This window comes from Anomaloglossus baeobatrachus, chromosome 5 (assembly GCF_048569485.1).
Source record: "Anomaloglossus baeobatrachus isolate aAnoBae1 chromosome 5, aAnoBae1.hap1, whole genome shotgun sequence".
NCBI classification, from domain to species: Eukaryota; Metazoa; Chordata; class Amphibia; order Anura; family Aromobatidae; genus Anomaloglossus; species Anomaloglossus baeobatrachus.
This window is the reverse complement of record NC_134357.1, coordinates 535,307,260-535,327,048: the sequence shown is the minus strand read 5'-3', so window position 1 is coordinate 535,327,048 and position 19,789 is coordinate 535,307,260. Positions and strand designations below refer to the sequence as shown.

Genomic DNA, 19,789 nt, shown 5'->3' with positions numbered 1-19,789 from the left:
TGTCCTGGCCCATGTGGCCTGTGTGTTTTTTCTGGCCTCTGGGTCTCCTGACCTCTGTGGCCCCTGAGCCTCCTGACCTCTGTGGCCTCCTAGAGCCTGGACCTCCAAGCCTCTGGGCCTCCTAGCATCTGGGCCTCTGTGGCGGGCCTCTGTGTGCCTCTGGGCCTCCTGGCCTCTGTTGGTCTCGGGACATCCTGGTCTCTGTGGCCTCTGTGTCCTATGGACCTCCTGACCTCTGGTCTCGGGTCCTCCGGGCCTCGGGCCCTCCCAGCCTCTGAGCCTCCTGGCCTTTGCGCCTTCTGTCGTTGGGTCTCGGGGCCTCCTGGTCCCTGTTCCTCCTGGCCCGGGCCTCCTGGCCTCGAGCCTCTGTGTCTCTCGGCCTCGTGCTTCCGGGCCGCGTGCTTCCTGGCTGGTGCTCTGTTCCTCTATGCTGCCTGCCCTTGGTCCTTTGTACCTCATGGCCTTGGCCCTCTGTGCTGCCTGCCCTTGGTGCCTCCTGGCCTGGGGCCGCTGTTCATCCTTGCCTTTGCCCACTGTGCCTCCTGGCCTTGGGGCCGCTATTCCTTCTGGCCTCGGGCCTCTGTGCCTTCTGGCCTCGGGCCTCTGTGCCTTCTGGCCTCGGGCCTCTGTGACTTCTGGCCTCGGGCCTCTGTGACTTCTGGCCTCGGGCCTCTGTGACTTCTGGCCTCGGGCCTCTGTGCTTTCTTAGCCTCGGGTCTGTGTACCTCCTGGCCTCGGTGCCTCCTGCCTTCGTGCCTCTGTGTGTACTGTCTCTGCGCCTTGGGCTCCTGGCCACGTGCCTCGGTTGCCTCCTGGCCTCATGCCGCCTGCCTCGGTGCCTCTGGCCTCTCGGGTTCCTGGTCTCTGTGGCTGCCTGGCCTCTGTGTGTGGCTCCCTGGCCTCTGTGTGGCTCCCTGGCTGCTGTGTAGGCTTCCTGGCCTCTGTGTGGCTTCCTGGCCTCTGTGTGGCTTCCTGGCCTCTGTGTGCCTTCCTGGCCTCTGTGTGGCTTCTTGGCCTCTGTGTGGCTTCTTGGCCTCTGTGTGGCTTCCTGGCCTCTGTGTGGCTTCCTGGCCTCTGTGTGGCTTCCTGGCCTCTGTGTGGCTTCCGGGCCTCTGTGTGGCTTCCGGGCCTCTGTGTGGCTTCCGGGCCTCTGTGTGCCTTCCGGGCCTCTGTGTGCCTTCCGGGCCTCTGTGTGCCTTCCGGGCCTCTGTGTGCCTTCCGGGCCTCTGGGCCTCCTGGCCCCGTGCCTCTGTGCCTTCTGGCTCGGGCCTCTGTGTCTCTTGGCCTCTGTGCCTCTTGGCCTTCTGTGCCTCTTGGCTTCTTGGTCTCTGTGCTGTCTTGGCCTCTGGGCCTTCTTGGCTTCTGGGCCTCCCGGCCCCATGCCTGTGTGCCTGCTGTGTCCGGCCGCTGTACCTCTTGGTCTCTTGGCCTATGTGCCTCTTGACTCCGGCCTTGTGCCTCTGTGCCTCTTGGCCTCTGTGCCTCTTGGCCTCTGTGCCTCTTGGCCTCTGTGCCTTCTTGGCCTCTGTGCCTTCTTGGCCTCTGGGCCTTCTTGGCCTCTGGGCCTTCCTGGTCTCTGTGCCTGCTGGCTTGGGCCTCCTGACCCTGTGCCTCCTGGCTCCGGCCTCTCTGCCTCTGTGCCTCTTGGCCTCTGTGCCTCTTGGCCTTTGTCGTTTTGGCCCTTGTGCCGCTGTGCCTCTTGGCCCCTGTGCCTCTTGGCCTCTGTGCCCTTTGGCCTCTGTGCCTCTGTGCCTCTTGGCCTCGGTGCCGTTTGGCCTCGGTGCCGTTTGGACTCTGTGCCTCTTGGCCTCTGTGCCGTTTTGGCCTCTGTGCCTCTTGGCCTCTGTGCCTCTTGGCCTCTGTGCCGTTTGGCCTCTGTGCCGTTTGGCCTCTGTGCCTTTTGGCCTCTGTTCCTCTTGGCCTCTGTGCCTCTTGGCCCTTGTGCCGCATTGCCTCTTGCCTCTTGGCCTCCGCTCCGTGCCTCTGTGCTTCTTGCCCTCTGTGCCTCTTCGCCTCTCTGCCTCGGGGTCTCTTGACCTCTGGCCCTCTTGGACTCTGGGCCTCCGGGCCTTTGGGCCTCTTATCCTCCCTGCCTCCGTGCCTCTATGCCTCTGTGCCTCTTGGCCTCTGTGCCGCTTGGCCTCTGTGCCTCTTGGTCTCTGTGCCTCTTGGTCTCTGTGCCTCTTGGGCGCTGTGCCTCTTGGGCGCTGTGCCTCTTGGCCTCTGGGCCTCTTGGTCTCTGGGCCTCTGTGCCTCTTGGGCTCGGGACCTATTGGGGTCTGGGCCTCTTGGGCTCTGGGCCTCTTGGGCTCTGGGCCTCTGGGCCTTGGGGCCTCTTGGCCTCTGTACCTCTATACCTCTTGGCCTCTGTGCCTTGGGGCCTCCTGGTGGTATGGGCTTGCTTCTTGCGACGCTCCTGGTTGGTCCTTCCTGCCTTGGCCTTGCGCCGCTGCCGCCTTGCGCCTCCCTGGCCTTCCGCCTGGCCTGGCGCCTTGGACTTCCTGCTTCGCCTCTACGTCTCTTCTCCTCCTCGTCCGTTGCGGTGCTGTCTCTTGGTCGCCCTTGCTTCTGGGGGGCATGTTCGCGCCTGTCCGGCCCTGTCCGTTGGTCCTTCCTGCCTTGCGGTGTTCCGGTCCGGTTGTTCTTCTGCCGAGCGGGTGTCTTCGGAGTTTTTTCTTCCCGTGCAGGGTGTCTTCTCCGTTCTTCGTTTCGCTGCCTGTTCGTTGGGGGGGGTCTGTCCTCGTCTGTGTCGCTCGGTCGGCCCCTTGGCGGCGGGGTTGGTCTTTGTTTTTTGTTCTTTGTCTTTCAGGATTCCGGCGGTGGTCCTCGCGTGGCGTGCCGTCCCTTGTCCCGATGGCTGTGGGATACTGTTCCCCTCTCGTCTGTGATGCTGCGAGTTCCCCTGGCCTCCTCGGTGTCGGATCCTTCTCCTGGGCGGTTGCCTCCTCCTTGGATGGATGTGGCCTGTGTCTCCTTCGGTGGTATTGTACGGCTGTATCCTGTCCTCTCCGTCCGCTTTTCCGGTCTTTGCCGGCTAGCCTTTGTTCTTCCGCTGTCTTCCGTTGGAGGCTTGGCCCTTCGCATGGGTTTTTCCCTCCCTCTGAGTGTAATCTCTCTAAGTCTCTCGTGGGTGCTGTCGTGACGAAAGGAAAAGAGTACATTACTTACCGGTAATGGGATTTTCCTGAGTCCACGACAGCACCCTTTACACCCCTACCCTTTCTTGTTTGTTTGTCACCATTTAGTGTCCTGGGGTCTGGCTTTTTTGTGTATTCATTCATTGGCGGTTCCTCTCCCGGTTCTCTGCAACCAACTGATGAGGGAGGGGGACTGCCCCTTTTTTATCTGTAGGTTTCCTGTCCTGGAGGGGGCGGATCCCTCTCTCGTGGGTGCTGTCGTGGACTCAGGAAAATCCCATTACCGGTAAGTAATGTACTCTTTTGTTCCCCGCCCAATAGTAGAACATCTTGTTACACACCTATAGTGTCAATATGCTCACTGCACCAAGGGATGAATTAATTGAAGGGTGCAGTTTATAAAATTAGGTCACTTGTGGTCATTGTTCGGTACTCGATCGAGCATCGGGGTGCTCTGGAACTCGCAGTTCTCGGGTATCATGGGTGCTCATATGTTGCATCCGTGATACAACGTACAAGGTTGCTTCACTGCATGATGTGTGCAGGCACCCCAGAGAGAGGCATTTGCAGTCTCTGAATGGCTCTCACTGGGGTTAAGGCAACGTTTACGGATGTAGTGTGTCAAATATATAACAAAAACAGCTTTACCTCCCCCAGGAAATGCTCTCTTTATGGCTGACTGTAGGTGGGTGGACAGACAAACTTCCCAATTATTGACTTCCATTGTACTTGTTACTCCAGTTGAGCAGTTTTAGAGCATCTCACCTGCTCGACTCGAGGACCGAGCACAAGAGCATTTTAATGCTCACTCATCTCTAGTGATTCGTCTTAAAAACAAGACCCACTATTTGGATTATATATTTCTTACCATGAATTTCTAAGTTGTCTGCACATTCTTCATAAGGTGTCATTTGTCTTTATAGTTTAGAGATCTGGGCAGGTAAACGTCAGCATCTTCAAATTCCAGCAGGTAGCGTGGATCCTTTGGCCAGACTACACCGCAGATAAAGCAGCCACAGCCGGTGACTGAGAATAATCTGCGACTTCTCTGCATTTAGTGGTCACTACTCACCTGGGCGGTTATCTGTAGGAATCTCATCTTTACACCACTCATCACCCCTCACATAGGTCTCTGTAGTATTAATATGGATCAGATCTTCACCCTGAAAGAAATATTGTAAAAGTTACAGACGGATGGAGAAGTCACATCTATGATCAGCTCTCTCCACCGTTCTCATTACACAAGTATAAAACATACAATACTAGAGGATAAAACAAGACTGAGCACAAGACCTTCACAGCCGTCTACACATCATAGGGAGATTTCATGACACCTTCTCTCCATCTACCTGATGATCCTGAGGAACATTGGGATTTTCTTGTTTACAGTCCTGTGGGAGAAGAGGACGGGGACATCTCTCTGGTGTTGTCCTCTTACTGGATAGAACTGGAGGAAACACATACAGGGAGTGAATTCATTCTTTACATACAGATAATTATAGGCTGTGTGTAATTTAGTCCTGTCTATTACCTGGTGATGTGAGGAGCTGGGGAACCTCCATCATGACATCCTTGTACAAACCTTTGTGTCCTTCTAAATACTCCCACTCCTCCATGGAAAAATAGACGGCGACATCCTGACACCTTACAGGAACCTGACACATACAACAATACCGTCATCCCCGATCCCTTCATAGCGTTACTGTATAATGTCCCAGCATTCCCAGCAGCAGTGTCACCTCTCCAGTCAGCAGCTCAATCATCGTGTAGGTGAGTTCTAGGATCTTCTGCTCATTGACGTCGTCACGTATCAGGGGGTAAGGTCGAGGTCCCGTGATTGGGCTCAGGGGTCTTCCCCATCCCTCAGACACAGGGTCCTGACAGCGCTCACTAGAGGTATTCTTCACTACTGTGTAATCCTGGTTATGGAGAGACACAGTAATAAATCTCACTACAGACATTCCCAGAGTCCTCACCTCTCCAGTTCTGTCCATCTGGTATTCCCATAAATAAGAATGATGTAATGTGACGTCATCAGAATCTCTCACCTCTCCAGTAAGCCGGAAGAGGATCTCTAGGGTGATGTGTAATATCCTCTCTGCCATCTTGTCCCTGTCCATATCCATCCTTGACAGGTCAATCAGGGGAATTCTCTTATATAGAAGATCTCCACTGAGATGATCCGATATTGTAGGGACCTGAATAGGAAGATAATGAGCCACTGTAAACCGATGTTCACTTTTAGGTACTATTACATGATGCTGATTGAAGGGCTTCAGAATCTGAATTTTTAACTCCCCATGTCCTCCGATCAATCATGAGCAGTTGCTATTTGGAAGCAAGGCGTTGATTGGTTGCCATTGTAGCAAGAAAATATAAATTTATAAAACATATAATGTGGCGCCCTGGCCTAGCCAGGTCGTCACAGATAATACACAAACACCCCCACCCACATTAGACAGGGACACCAGCCAAACACAAAACCCTTGTTGCCTCCCTCCAGGGTCTGATGTCCACACCAGGTGGGGCGGAGCCAAGTGGTTGGCCCCACCCACCGAGGAGTTCACAGTCCTGGAGGCGGGAAAAGTGACAGATAGAGTTTGGAGTTTGAGGAGTGAGGAGTAAACGCTTGGGTGTCTGGGTTTGTGGCCCAGGCACTGACAGCAAGGTTGGCAGACGGTGGTGGCCGTCTGCAGGAGTGGTGGAGCAACGCGGAACCGTAGGACCGGGGTCGGGCGACGGCCCGCCAGTACCGGCCGGGGAGCGAAGTGAAGCCAGCACGCACAGGCAGGGCCATCGGACCCCGACCAGGCTTGGAGCCGCCGACAATAGTCAAATCCGAATGTGACCAGAACCCCAGGGGTTTTCTAACAGCAAAAGTACCGATTGAAGGCAACCGCCCACACCGTGAGGGTATACAGCTACCGCCTAAGGCTAGAGACCCAAGGGCCAGCGCCTGCGGGCAAACGGGCTCCTCCGGTACCCATACACCGGGGAGCGGACTACCGTTGAGGATCCATAGTAGTCAAACGAGAACATCAAGGTGCAGGGAAAGACAGTCGCCATCACCTGTCCGGGGAGAGAGACACAGCAGCCGGCTGCGGGACCTGTCCATCCAGCCGTTTGGTTTACCGAGGACTTTGTACATTTCTTACTGAGTGAGTACACCCGTGCCATCCGGCACCACGCCGCGCTGTCCCTGCACCTCACCAACCCTGCCTCCCCGTCACATCATCGGGCCCCGGGACCACCGACCCCTACCCACAGAGGGGGAAAACAACATCCCAGCTGCTCCCTACCATCGCTCCCGGGATCCCCGTCACCAGCAGCGGTGGTGCCCATCTTCACCACAACCCGTGGGTGGCGTCACGGACTAAATCCCCCAAACCAACCACCCCTTTCACTCACGGGCGAGGAGCGCCGCTTGAGCCACCGGATCCGGCCCATCGCTCGAGCCACCGGATCCGGCCCATCGCTCGAGCCACCGAGCAGCAGCTGCAGCAGCGCCGGACCCGAGCGAGAGCGCAGCAGCAGCGGCGTCCTCCCCGCCCGCGACATATAATACTGGTGGATAAAACAAAACTGAACACAAGTCCTTCACAGCCGTCTACACATCATACAGGAGATTTCATGACAGCTTCCCTCCATCTACCTGATGATCCTGAGGAACATTGGGATTTTCTTGTTTACAGTCCTGTGGGAGAAGAGGACGGGGACATCTCTCTGGTGTTGTCCTCTTACTGGATAGAACTGGAGGAAACACATACAGGGACTGAATTCATTCTTTACATACAGATACTTATAGGTCGTGGGTATTTAGTCCTGTCTATTACCTGGTGATGTGAGGGGCTGGGGAACCTCCATCATGACGTCCTTGTACAGATCTTTGTGTTCTTCTAAATACTCCCACTCCTCCATGGAGAAATAGACGGCGACATCCTGACACCTTATAGAAACCTGACACATACAATGATACCGTCATCCCCTGATCCCTTCATAGCGTTACTGTATAATGTCCCAGCAGTGTCACCTCTCCAGTCAGCAGCTCAATCATCTTGTAAGTGAGTTCTAGGATCTTCTGGTCATTGATGTCCTCATGTATCGGGAGCTGAGGTGGAGGCCCCGTGATTGGGCTCAGGGATCTTCCCCATCCCTCAGACACAGGGTCCTGACAGCGCTCACTAGAGGTCTTCTTCACTACTGTGTAATCCTGGTCATGGAGAGACACATTAATAAAGCTCACTACAGACATTCCCAGAGTCCTCACCTCTCCAGTTCTGTCCATCTGTTATTCCCATAGATAAGAATGATGTAATGTAGCGTCATCAGAATCTCTCACCTCTCCAGTAAGCCGGAAGAGGATCTCTAGGGTGAGGTCTAATATCCTCTTCTCCATCTTGTCCATATCCCTGTCCATCCTTGAAGGGTCAATCAAAAAAATTGTCTTATATAGAAGATCTACACTGAGAGGATCCGATATTGTAGGAAATTGGCTGAGAAGATGGAAAATCATAAAGAATCTCACGTAATATACAATTACTGGGGATAATAAGGGGTTAACATATGAGGAGACAGAACGTGTAGATTTTACATTCTTGGATCGTATAAACTGGAATATCATAAACACCGGATACTCGCTGCACTCGTCACTCAGATGCGATAGTAAAGGGGACTCCGCTTCTCACTCAACTACTGCAATAGGCGGCAATGAGCAAAACGCCCCCTTCAGACAGTTCACCCATCAAAATTCAAACCAAAAGTTTAAAAATGGTTTAAAGTGAAAACATTTTTATTAGTTTTAGTAAGAGAGAAACAGAACAGTTTCCATTCTTGATGAAAACAAAGAGAAGGCATCTTCCATATATCTGAGGTAATGGAGAGAGCAGCCATTATCTACAGTATCTGAGGCAGAAAGAGAGAAATATACAGCCGCCTCCATCTTATCTTACAGGAAAATTATATCTTTGAACCTCATTATCCAGTAGATAGAAAAATAATCAAAATTCAGAGTAATAGCGATGAGCGGACCTTTATATAAAGTTCAGTTCTAGACTTGGACTTGACCTAAACCCTATTGGAAGTCATTGAGGGGCAGTCCGGCTCTCCGCAGACATGCAGCTAGCCATAAACAGAGCACAACTGCCGAAGGGTGGGTATTTTTTATTTATTTATTGTGCACACTACATCGGATCACGCTGATTTTTCCCCCAGTGCATACCGGTCAGACACTTCATACGACTTTCACTGGGCCGAGCACTGAGCGTTCCTAAGCACAGCAATGCTCTCTCAAGTGCTTTGCATATACAGTGTGTCCACCCATATCCTGTCCACCGCCATTACCTTGAGAATGGCGGCAGCTATAAGCACAGAAGTGGTGTCTAGGTGTAGTAAAGTAGCCATGTGTTACGCAATGAAACCACCTATAGCGCCACCTCGTGGAAAACAACGGAGTTAGCATTTTTATCTCGAAAACGGAACGAGATAGAGAAAAAAAGTGAAATACAAAGTTGTAGGGCATCATCAATTCAATACGAATCGACACCTTGTATACAGAAATGCTATGATATGAATTTTACAGGCCCGGACTGACAGGCGGGAGGGGCAGGTGGGCTGGCCGGTGGAGGGGTGGGGGGGCCGCCCCCCGCCTCTCCCGCACTGCCTGCTGTTTAAAATTATTTTGTGGCTGCCGCCACCCGCCGGCCGCCACTATAGCGGCGGGGTCCGGTGAGCGGCCCCCGCCGCCAATTTTCAATGCTGCTGGTAGCCGACCGTATAATATGTAATATGATATAGACAGAGGCAGGGCCGGATTGGCCATAGATGGGCCAGTCCCTGTAGTGGGCCGCTCGATCTGCGGCCACTCTCTCCTTTGCAGCATGAACGGCAGGCAGCATTTGCCTTGAGCTGCACGATTATGCTGCACTCGCTGCACAGTTAAAATCCGCAGGAGCAGGAGGAGGGGGTGGTGTGCTCTGTGCCGGCCCCTGCTCCTGGTGATTAGACAGTGACAGTAGATCGAGCCTCCATCCGGCCCGCGAGATGTGGGCGCCAATGCTGCTCCCTGCTTCCCTGATCAATGCAGCGCGGTGACCGGGCCCTGAAGTGCGGCAGCGTCATGATGATACTGCACTGCTGACGTCATCACATGGTGCGCAGACACACGTCGGGTTCCGGTAAGCGCTTCACGGAGCCGAAGATGAAAAGTTTTATCAACGTGGATGAGAGAGGAGGGGAGAGGATTAGGGCACAAGATGAGTGAAAGAGGGCACAGCTTTGCAAAAAAAAGTGGAGGGAGTACTTTATACAGATGGACAATGTGTGTCTGTAAGGTGGGAGGGGGGGATTTTGTACTGAAGCAGTGTGGGGAGGAATGTTTTGGAGAGGAACTGTGTGTGTCTGTGTACGAGGCCTGGCTGTGTGTGTGTGTGTGTGTGTGTGTATGTGTATGAGGCCTGGCTGTGTGTGTGTATGAGGCCTGGTTATGTGTGTGTGTGTGTGTGTATGAGGCCTGGCTGTGTGTGTGTGTGTGTGTGTGTGTGTGTGTGTATGAGGCCTGGCTGTGTGTATGTGTGTGTGTGTGTATGAGGCCTGGCTGTGTTTGTGTGTGTGTGTGTATGAGGCCTGGCTGTGTGTGTGTGTGTCTATGTGTGTGTATGAGGCCTGGCTGTGTGTGTGTGTGTGTGTGTATGAGGCCTGGCTGTGTGTGTGTGTGTGTGTATGAGGCCTGGCTGTGTGTGTGTGTGTGTGTGTGTATATGAGGCCTGGCTGTGTGTGTGTGTGTGTGTGTGTGTATGAGGCTTGGGTGTGTGTGTGTGTGTGTATGAGGCTTGGGTGTGTGTGTGTGTGTGTGTGTGTATGAGGCTTGGGTGTGTGTGTGTGTGTGTATGAGGCTTGGGTGTGTGTGTGTGTGTGTGTATGAGGCTTGGGTGTGTGTGTGTGTGTGTGTGTGTGTGTATGAGGCTTGGGTGTGTGTGTGTGTGTATGAGGCTTGGGTGTGTGTGTGTGTGTGTGTGTATGAGGCTTGGGTGTGTGTGTCTGTGTATGAGGCCTGGTGTTTGTGCGTGTGTGTGTGTGTGTGTGTGTGTGTGTATGAGGCCTGGCTGTGTGTGTGTGTGTGTATGAGGCCTGGCTGTGTTTGTGTGTGTGTGTGTATGAGGCCTGGCTGTGTGTGTGTGTGTATGAGGCCTGGCTGTGTGTGTGTGTGTGTGTGTGTGTGTGTGTATATGAGGCCTGGCTGTGTGTGTGTATGAGGCCTGGCTGTGTGTGTGTGTGTGTGTATGAGGCTTGGGTGTGTGTGTGTGTGTGTGTGTGTATGAGGCTTGGGTGTGTGTGTCTGTGTATGAGGCCTGGTGTTTGTGCGTGTGTGTGTGTGTGTGTGTGAGGCCTGGCTGTGTGTGTGTGTGTGTATGAGGCCTGGCTGTGTGTGTATATGGCCTGGCTGGGTGTGTGTGTGTGTGTGTGTGAAGCCTGGCTCTGGGTGTGGGTGTGTGAGAGAGAAGCAGGGATATTATGGAGAGGGGCAGCCTGGGGGGAATATGATGTAGAGGGTCAGCCTGGGTGGAATATGATGGAGAGGGGCAGCCTGGGGGGGAAAATGACTATGTTCACATTTCTGTTGTTTATGATCAGTCACAATCCGCCGTTCCGATAAACAACGCAATCCGTTTGGCAGATTCCGTTGTTTCCCATTGACTTGTATGAGTGGAGGATTGCGACTGATGCCCTTGCGTTGCGTCCGCCAACCGGCTGATCAGTCGTGGAACGACTGACCGTCGGGCGGCAGAAACGCAGCATGTAACGTTTTTTGAGCAGCGGAATCCTTATGTTTTCACTGCGCATGCTCAGATCTTGTGTTTAATCATTCAAATGACTGTCTCTCTCTCGGCGGCCGAACGATCAGCTGATCTCCCGGCGGCCGGCTTCTGTGAGCGATCAGCTGATGTCCCGGCCGCCGGCTTTTGGGAGCGATCAGCTGATCTCCCGGCGGCCGGCTTATGAAAGAGATCAGCTGATCTCCCGGCGGCCAACTTATGAGAGCATTCAGCTGATCGTTCACAATAGATCAGCTGATTGCTCTCAAAAGCCGGCGTCCGGGAGATCAGCTGATTGCTCTCAAAAGCCAGCGACCGGCTTATGAGGGAGATCAGCTGATCGCTCTCAAAAGCCGGTCGCCAGCTTTTGAGAGCGATCAGCTGATCTCCCGGCGGCCGGCTAATGAGAGCGATCAGCTGATCTCCCGGCGGCCGGATAATGAGAGTGATCAGCTGATCGTTCTCTTTTTCTCATTTTACAACGGAATGCGCTTTCTCATGACAATGAATTCCATTTCTTGTCACTCGTTGTACAACGCATCAGTCACAAGCGTCAAGCAACACAGGTGACTGATGCAAAACAACGGAAATGTGAACATAGCCTATGATGGAGAGGGGCAGCCTGGGGGAAATATGATGGATAGCGGCAGCGTAGGGGGAATATGATGGAGAGAGGCAGCCTGGCGGGAGAGAATATGATGAAGAGGGGCAGCCTGGGGGGAATATGATGGAGAGGGGCAGCTTGTGGGGGAATATGATGGATAGGGGCAGCCTGTGGGGGAAATATGATGGAGAGGGACAGCCTGGGGGTAATATAATGGAGAGGGGCAGCCTGTGGCAGAGTATGATGGAGAGGGACAGCCTGGGGGTAATATAATGGAGAGGGGCAGCATGGGGGGGAATATGATGGAGAGGGGCAGCCTATGGGGGAATATGATGGATAGGGGCAGCCTGTGGGGAAATATGATGGAGAGGGACAGTCTGGGGGGAATATAATGGAGAGGGACAGTCTGGGGGTAATATAATGGAGAGGGGCAGCCTGTGGCAGAGTATGATGGAGAGGGACAGCCTGGGGGTAATATAATGGAGAGGGGCAGCATGGGGGGGAATATGATGGAGAGGGGCAGCCTATGGGGGAATATGATGGATAGGGGCAGCCTGTGGGGAAATATGATGGAGAGGGGTAGCCTGTGGGGGAATATGATGGAGAGGGACAGTCTGGGGGGAATATAATGGAGAGGGACAGCCTGGGGGGAATATAATGGAGAGGGGAAGCCTGGGGATAATATAATGGAGAGGGGCAGCAGGGGGGGGAATATGATGGAGAGGGGTAGCCTGTGGGGGAATATGATGGAGAGGTTCAGTTTGTGGAGGGGATATTTTGTGAAGGAAGCACTGCAATTTTTTTTTCAGGAGTGCAGAATAGGAGACATTTATGGGGCAGTATAATGATACTTTTATTTTTAAGAGCGCCATGTTGGGAAGTGTTGCGGAAGGTGGAGAAGAGGGAAATCTGGACACTTGAGCACTGTGCGCGACATCTCATCATGGTGTCTTTATTTCATGGAGACACAAGGCACGGGAACAACTCTGATTTGAGATTACATCACCTATAAGGTACCTGCATGTAAATCAATGTGATACTGCCTGAATCTCATCAGTACTGTGGTTTCTCTATGCTCCGCAATCTGATGATGCCTGATAACAACTCCCAACTCACAGCATCTCCTTATCATTTTTCAGGACAACCTGGGAGTTGGTTTGTACAATGCAATTGTACATGGGGCTAAGGTTGGCTATTTATTCATGTACTGATGGTAATTTTGACTCTGCATTCATGTGCTGATGGTGGTTCTGGTGCTACATTTATGTGCTGACGGTGGTTTTGGCTTTGCATTCATGTGCTAACGGTGGTTACGGCGTTGCATTCACGTGCTGACCTTGGTTCTAGCTTTGTATTCATGTGCTGAAGGTGGTTCTGGCTGTGCATTCATGTGCTGAGCTTGGTTCTGATGCTGCATTCATGTGCTAATGGTTCTTGCACTGCATTTATGTACTGATGGTGATTATTGAGATGCATTCATGTACTGACGCTGATTCTGGTGTTGCATTTATGTACAGATGGTGGTTCTGGTGCTGCACCTCTGTAATGACAGTGGATCTGATCTTGTACACATTTACCAATCCAAAACAAGCTTCATGGCTTCAAGTTGAAATCTAAAAAAAATCTTCAAAACTGTTTTGAGATTGAGGAGAATTTGGCGAGATTCTTATCCAAAAACAGTGTAAATTAGCTTATGTTCATATTGATTTTTTGAGCTGAAACTGAGAATAATCTCACCAAATCCTCATTAAATCCTTACAAACTTTATTCCAGGGATGCATTAATGTACTCATGGTGGTTCTAGTGATATATTCATGTAAGTGCCCCTAACATGATACTAACTGCTCACATCCTCTTGATGTCTGATGCTTCCTTTTTGTTATAAAAATTATAAACTGCTGTTGTGTCTGCTGTCTATAATTGATTGGTTTCAGCGCAGTCATTGTGACGTGACATCAGCGTTGCAGACAATAGCAGGACGGGGAGAGACAATAAAGCAGTTTGTTTTCAAACAAACAATCCAGGGAATGGGTTTCCAAAACCGGAAAACCACTTTCAGGGCATTTTTCTCTGCTTTTTGACCATATTTTTTTTTTTCCGTGTTTTCTCATTGTTTTTGTCACATTTTTTACTGCGCTTCTAAGAAAAAGCAATGGTAAAACGCAACAAAAAAGACGTCCGGGCATCTTCCGAGCCTTCCTATTGACCTGCATAGTAAAGTACAGAGCGTCTTCCGAGTGGTAAACACCAGAAGAATGGAGCAGTCACTGCTTTTAATCACTGGGTGGTTTTAGAAACCTGAACTGGTTAAAAGATGCTGAAAATCCTGAACCTGTGCACAGCGAGTAGATGCATATGGTCATTCCAGTATTTTTCATAGTGGTGTCCATGGTGGGATCTGCCCCCAAAAAATGGCATTGCACCTTCCCTAAGTGATATGTGTCCAAAATTATCACCAGTGAAAACTACAGCTTCCTTCCATTCCCCCTTTCCAAAAAAAGCAAAGTTATGGGTCTCAGAAATTGGTGGAAAAAAAATCTGATTTTGTATCCCTGCCCATCAGCAATATGAAGAAGCCACAGCACTATAGAGGGCAGCATCCTCTTCATTATCTATGAGCTCTGTAGGGAAAATAGCAGCAAATAAAGCAATAAATAGGACTGTAAGCTGGTCACAGCTGTGACTACGTTATATGGTTGTGTTACACAATCTACAAGTGCACAAAGGTATCACACATTCACCACGCGACAAATGGGCCTGTGTACCCCCAAATGCCAGGGCTGAATGTGAGTCCCAGTCCGGCCCTGATATGAAACCCATGACCCCCCAAAACATTGAATGCTGGTGACGCATATGGCGCTCATTTAATTTTGATGCTCTAAGTGGCCACCGTCAGCTGCAATGCACATCTGGAGTCTGGACAGCATACTGTATCTTGCTGCACATTGTGCAATATGATAGGTGACACGTTTGCACAAGCAACTGTGATACGTCGTCGTAGGTCCTGCAATGTTAGTGGAGGGGTCGCATACACCTGCTGTTTGATGTGACCTCACAGAAAAAATCCAATGGGGTCATGTCGTGTGAGCGTGGAGGCCACTCCACGCAGCCACCATACCCAATGACTTGTAGGAAGGTCTCCGTGAGGTATCCCTTCACGTCCGCAGCCTTGTGAGTTTTACACGTTCTAATCATAGCATTTCTGTATGCAAGGTGTCGATTCGTATTGAATTGATGATGCCCTACAACTTTGTAATTCACTTTTTTATTTTCTATCTCGTTCCGTTTTCGAGATAAAAATGCTAACTCCGTTGTTCTCCACCAGGTGGCGCTATAGGTGGTTTCATTGCGTAGCGCATGGCTACTTTACTCTACCTAGACACCACTTCTATGCATATAGCTGCCGCCATTCTCAAGTTAATGGTGGTGGACAGGATATGGGTGGACACACTGTATAAATCACCCTAACTCCAACACTGGGTTTTTATTCTGTGTTTGGTACGAACACCGAACTTTACAGTTCGTGTTCACTCATCTCTACTAAGTAGTTGATGCCTTTAATGGCTGAATGAAAAGATGGTAGCAAATATAATATAAAGTGATGGAGACAGGAGGAAAAGCGGCTAATAGTTACCAATGCTACAGTCATTAATAGGAATCAACTTGGATTATTTTACAGTTTATCTTATGCAAATGAAGAAAGGAGGGAGGGGAGGCCTGTGTTCCCCATAGACATATCCCAAAACATCGCCATGACAACCGGGGGCCTAATAAAGGTGTCCTGGAAAGTGACATTAAAAATATAAAACAATTAAAAAATACAGAGCTAAAATACAGCGCCACTGATTAAAAAAGATAAAAGGTCTACTTCTGGGATAATATGTCCCCAGAATGTCTATTACAATGGTGCTGTCCTGAGATCATCTATATCAGACTGATGACATGAACCAAGCCCATAACCCGTACCCATGTGTCCCGGCACAGAAATAAAACACAACAACTTCGTAACCTTTAGTGGACAGGGTCGGCCACAGCTTTATTTTAACCTTAAACTCACTTTAATAGAATTCCACTCAGAACGTGAGTGACATCTCTCTCTGAACCAAAACAGTTGCCCCTCCAGCTCCTGTAGGGCATACGCGTCCTCGGTCCCTTTCCTATTGAAAATACCGTCAGCTGTGACTTGTAAAGAATTCTCCTTAGCAAATTACAAAACCACAAAACCACAAAACCGGGAGGGAGGGTGGGGAGCTCTTGTCAGCCAGTGCCGGAAGAGGCAGCTAGCAGGGAGGTGGGGAACATATAAGCCAAAGGGTTAAACCAACAATCCAAAACTATGGGGTGAGATCCATGACGCAGAGAGGGGAGGGGCTCGTACCCTAATCAAGCCAAAAATACCAGGGCACCCCCTGGCACATTCCACAATCCCATTTTTTTTTTCTAATAACATTAACCATGTGCCCCAGGCACAAAACACACTGCCGGACACAAGCTCCATTGCTTTCTCCTCCATACCTGAGCACTCAGTCAGAGACTACTTGCCTATTAAAGGCTCGTACTCTATCAAGAATGGGGCTGAAGATCAGACTGTGGGAGGATGTCGGGGGATAGCAGTACTGTGGGTACATTATACCATTTGTGGGGGGATGGAAGTACTGTGGGTACATTATACTGTGTGTGGGGGGGGATGGCGGTTTTGTGGGAACATTACACTGTGTGTGGGGGGATGGCGGTACTGTGAGTACATTATACTGTGTGTGGGGAGATGGCGGTACTGTGGAAGCATTATACTGTGTGGGGATGGCAGTACTGTGGGAACATTTTACTGTGTGTTGGGGGGATGGTGGTACTGTGGGAACATTATACTGTGTGGGAGGGCATGGCAGCACTGTGGGAACATTATACTGTGGGTTGGGGGGATGGTGGTACTGTTGGGAGCATTATACTGTGGGTGGGGGGGTGGCAGTACTGAGGGAACATTACACTGTGCGGGGGGATGGCGGTACTGTGGGTACATTATACTGTGTGTGGGGGGATGGCGGTACTGTGGGTACATTATACTGTGTGTGGTGGGATGGCGTTACTGTGGGTACATTATACTGTGTGTGGGGGATGGCCGTTTTGTTGGTACATTATACTATAAGTGGGGAGATGGTGGTACTGTGTGTACATTATACTGTGTGTGGGGGGATGGCAGTACTGTGGGAACATTATTCTGTGTGTGGGGGGATGGTGGTACTGTGGATACATTATACTGTGTGTGGGCGGATGGCAGCACTGTGGGAACATTATACTATGTGTGGGGGATGGCCGTTTTGTGGGTACATTATACTGTATGTGGGGAGATAGCAGTACTGTGGGTACATTATACTGTGTGTGTGGGGGGGGATGGCGATACTGTGGGTACATTATACTGTGTGTGGGGAGATGGCGGTACTGCAGATACATTATACTGTGTGTGGGGAGATGGCGGTACTGCGGATACATTATACTGTGTGGGGAGATGGCGGTACTGTAGATTGTACCACTGATGATCTACCACCTTGAAAGCCTCTACCTCCCCTACCTCTCTGTCTCCAGCACAGCCTGGACACGTGTTTATAATGCCCGTCCACGTAAAATATTAAGCCCAGACATTTGTCTATAATGCCAGTCTTTTTGCAATATTAAGAGTGCTCTACTGGCCATTGCTTCTCCTCTGAGGAGTCCAACGAAATGCGTCAGGAGTAGAGTTGAGCGGGATGGCAATAATCCGGGGCCGGCGAGTCGTTAACAGACTTAAAAATAAGTCCGATCCGCTCCGGAATCTGGTGCCCATATAAGTCAATGGGGACCGGAATCCGGAGGGTTAAAACGTTTGTGGAGGGGCTAGGGGGCTAGCAGCGAGCGCGACATACTCACCGAGGCGCTGTAATGGCGGCACACTCCTTCCGGGTCACGCTGTTACCTTCCGGAGCCGACAATTCAATATTCATAGTTTTCCCCGCCCACCGGCGTGTGTTGGTTGCAGCTAGACACGCCCCCATCCTGAGTGGCAGCGCGTCAGCTAACTGCAACCAATCACAGGCTCCAGGATGGCCGGTGGGCGGGGAAAGCAGTGCACTGTCGGTCACGGTGGTAAACACACTGGGCAGCACAGTTATAGCGCTCGGCTGCAGCCCCAGCCGTCGCGCAGTATCTGTGCTGTTTATCCAGTGCCCGGAGTCACACGTGCGAGGCTGCCGGGTGCTGCCAGAGCCCCTCGCACCTGTGATTCCGGTGAAAGTAAAAAAAAAAACGACGTGCGGTCCCCCTAATCTTCACATCCAGCCAAGATAACGCCGGCCGGGGGGCTGGTATATCCTCAGCCCGCAGCCGTCCGGTATGTCGCATCTGTTAGATGCGACATACCGATGCGATACCGGATCTTCCCGCTGGCGTGATGCGGTGCCAGTCGGGGTAATAGCAGGGGTTAATAGCGGCACATAGCTGCTGCTAATCTCTAGGTTTGTGATGGTACAGGCGTCTGTCAGATACCTGCATCACACAAACCTGTGACAGTAAATAAACACAGACACACGGAAAAATCCTTTATTCGAAATAAAATGCAAAACACTCCTCCTTCACCACTTTATTAACCCCAACCACCCTGCAGCTCCGACGTAATCCACAGGAGAAGTCCCGCGGCGACACCTCCGGCTCTGCTACATGTTAGAGCGAGCAGCCATAGAGCACGACCGCCCGCTCTGAGTGCAGCGTCGTACTGACCGCGATAAGCGATGACTGCATAGCAGACACTGTCACAGGTTGGGGGCGCGTCAGCCAGGAACCAATCACAGCTGAGAGGATGGCCGGTGGGCGGGGAAAACATGGAAAGCTGTATGACAGCACAGGAAGTGAAAGCGCGACCCGGAAGCAAGTGTGCCGCCATGACAGAGTCTGGTAAGTATGAAACGCTATTTATTTATTGTTTTTTTTTTCATTTTTTATTAATTGCCGGTTCCAGATCCTGCTGCCGGAATCCCGGGCCCGGATCGGGCCCGGGAATAGTGCTGAAACCGCGCGGATCCGGACATTTACAGCCCGGGCCCGCTCAGCCCTAGTCAGGAGGTCCAGGAGCTTGGATGATTGAGGTCAGAGTGTTGCCAGATGGGAGGGTATGGTGTGGCTGTGATATTAGCGCTCCCCCCTTTGGTGTATGGTGGTAACACCTTTTCTTTGTCATTACTTTTTGTATATTGATCCATATGGTCATTATCATATTTGTCAGTAACTGTCAGGGGTTTGGATTGTGATAAGGATAACAGTATCACCCCCTATTGGATAGACATATCTGACATTCAGTTATTTATTTTTGAACCATAGGTTTCTGTACAATGTGTGGCTGGGCTTTTTGTTTTAGAAATGTGTAGCGCCCCTGTGACCCTCAGGGCACTACAAAGAACTGCATCCTCTTGGGGATGCAGGACCTACCCCCTGGGACCTGGAGTACCAGTGCCGATACCACCAAAGCACAACCAAAATCCTAGTTCTCCACTCCACACCGGGCATAGTAGGTTAACCATATAAGGGGATGGTCGCCATGGAAAGGAACGAGTCCCTGGGATTAGCCAGCCTAGTGGGAGGGGTCAGCAGTCAGTAGGGAGTCTAGAGAGTGCAGTACACAGGAGAGGTGTGCGGACGTGCCTGAGCTGGGTCCGTGTAGTGGTGACCCGGGGGCACAGGAGAGAGGTCGCTAGGTCGGGTACCAGAGATACCGCTGGGACCAGAGCACGTACAGGGCCCCAGATCAGGCACCAGTTCTATAAGGCTTAATAAATACCTGCCCGGTGAGGACACCTTCACCGAACCAAATAATCCGGGGGCATCAGCAGTAAAGTAGGATCGGGGTTCGGACACTTACCTCCCACACAGGGTCCGCACTGCCTGCCATATGGAGAAGGAGACTGTACCCCCAAAAGGAACAGTCGGGCCCCAAACGCTCCATGCTACGGGGACCCAACCAACAGAGAGTACCGGGGACAGAGCAACCTGGGTCACTACATTGGCACTGATACTCCAAGGGACTTAAACCAGCAACTCCTGGGTCCAAGTGAGTATAGACTGTTAAAGACAACCTGGTGTGGTCTCTGTTATTATCCCTCATCATCTCCCAGGCACGGCTCTACCTGCGGAGGGCCTAAGACCATTGCTGCAATCACCACCAGCTCTGGGAGTACTCACATTTAGCAGCAGCGGTTCTCTATCCTTAACCGCAA

At 51.5% G+C, this 19,789-nt stretch overlaps 1 protein-coding gene across 1 annotated transcript in view; it reads right to left on the bottom strand.

Annotated features, from left to right (window-relative positions):
* The window catches only part of LOC142312120 (uncharacterized), a 42,337-nt gene that overhangs the window by 8,702 nt on the left and 13,846 nt on the right, over positions 1 to 19,789 (bottom strand). The window contains exons 2-10 of the mRNA XM_075351006.1: positions 7,477 to 7,555; positions 7,168 to 7,347; positions 6,971 to 7,094; positions 6,790 to 6,887; positions 5,186 to 5,335; positions 4,877 to 5,056; positions 4,669 to 4,792; positions 4,487 to 4,584; positions 4,210 to 4,300 (exon numbers count right to left, since the gene is read on the bottom strand). Of these exons, the coding sequence (XP_075207121.1) occupies positions 4,210 to 4,300; positions 4,487 to 4,584; positions 4,669 to 4,792; positions 4,877 to 5,056; positions 5,186 to 5,335; positions 6,790 to 6,887; positions 6,971 to 7,094; positions 7,168 to 7,347; positions 7,477 to 7,554 (1,123 nt within the window). The 5' untranslated portion in view covers position 7,555. The remainder of the gene's footprint in view (positions 1 to 4,209; positions 4,301 to 4,486; positions 4,585 to 4,668; positions 4,793 to 4,876; positions 5,057 to 5,185; positions 5,336 to 6,789; positions 6,888 to 6,970; positions 7,095 to 7,167; positions 7,348 to 7,476; positions 7,556 to 19,789) is intronic.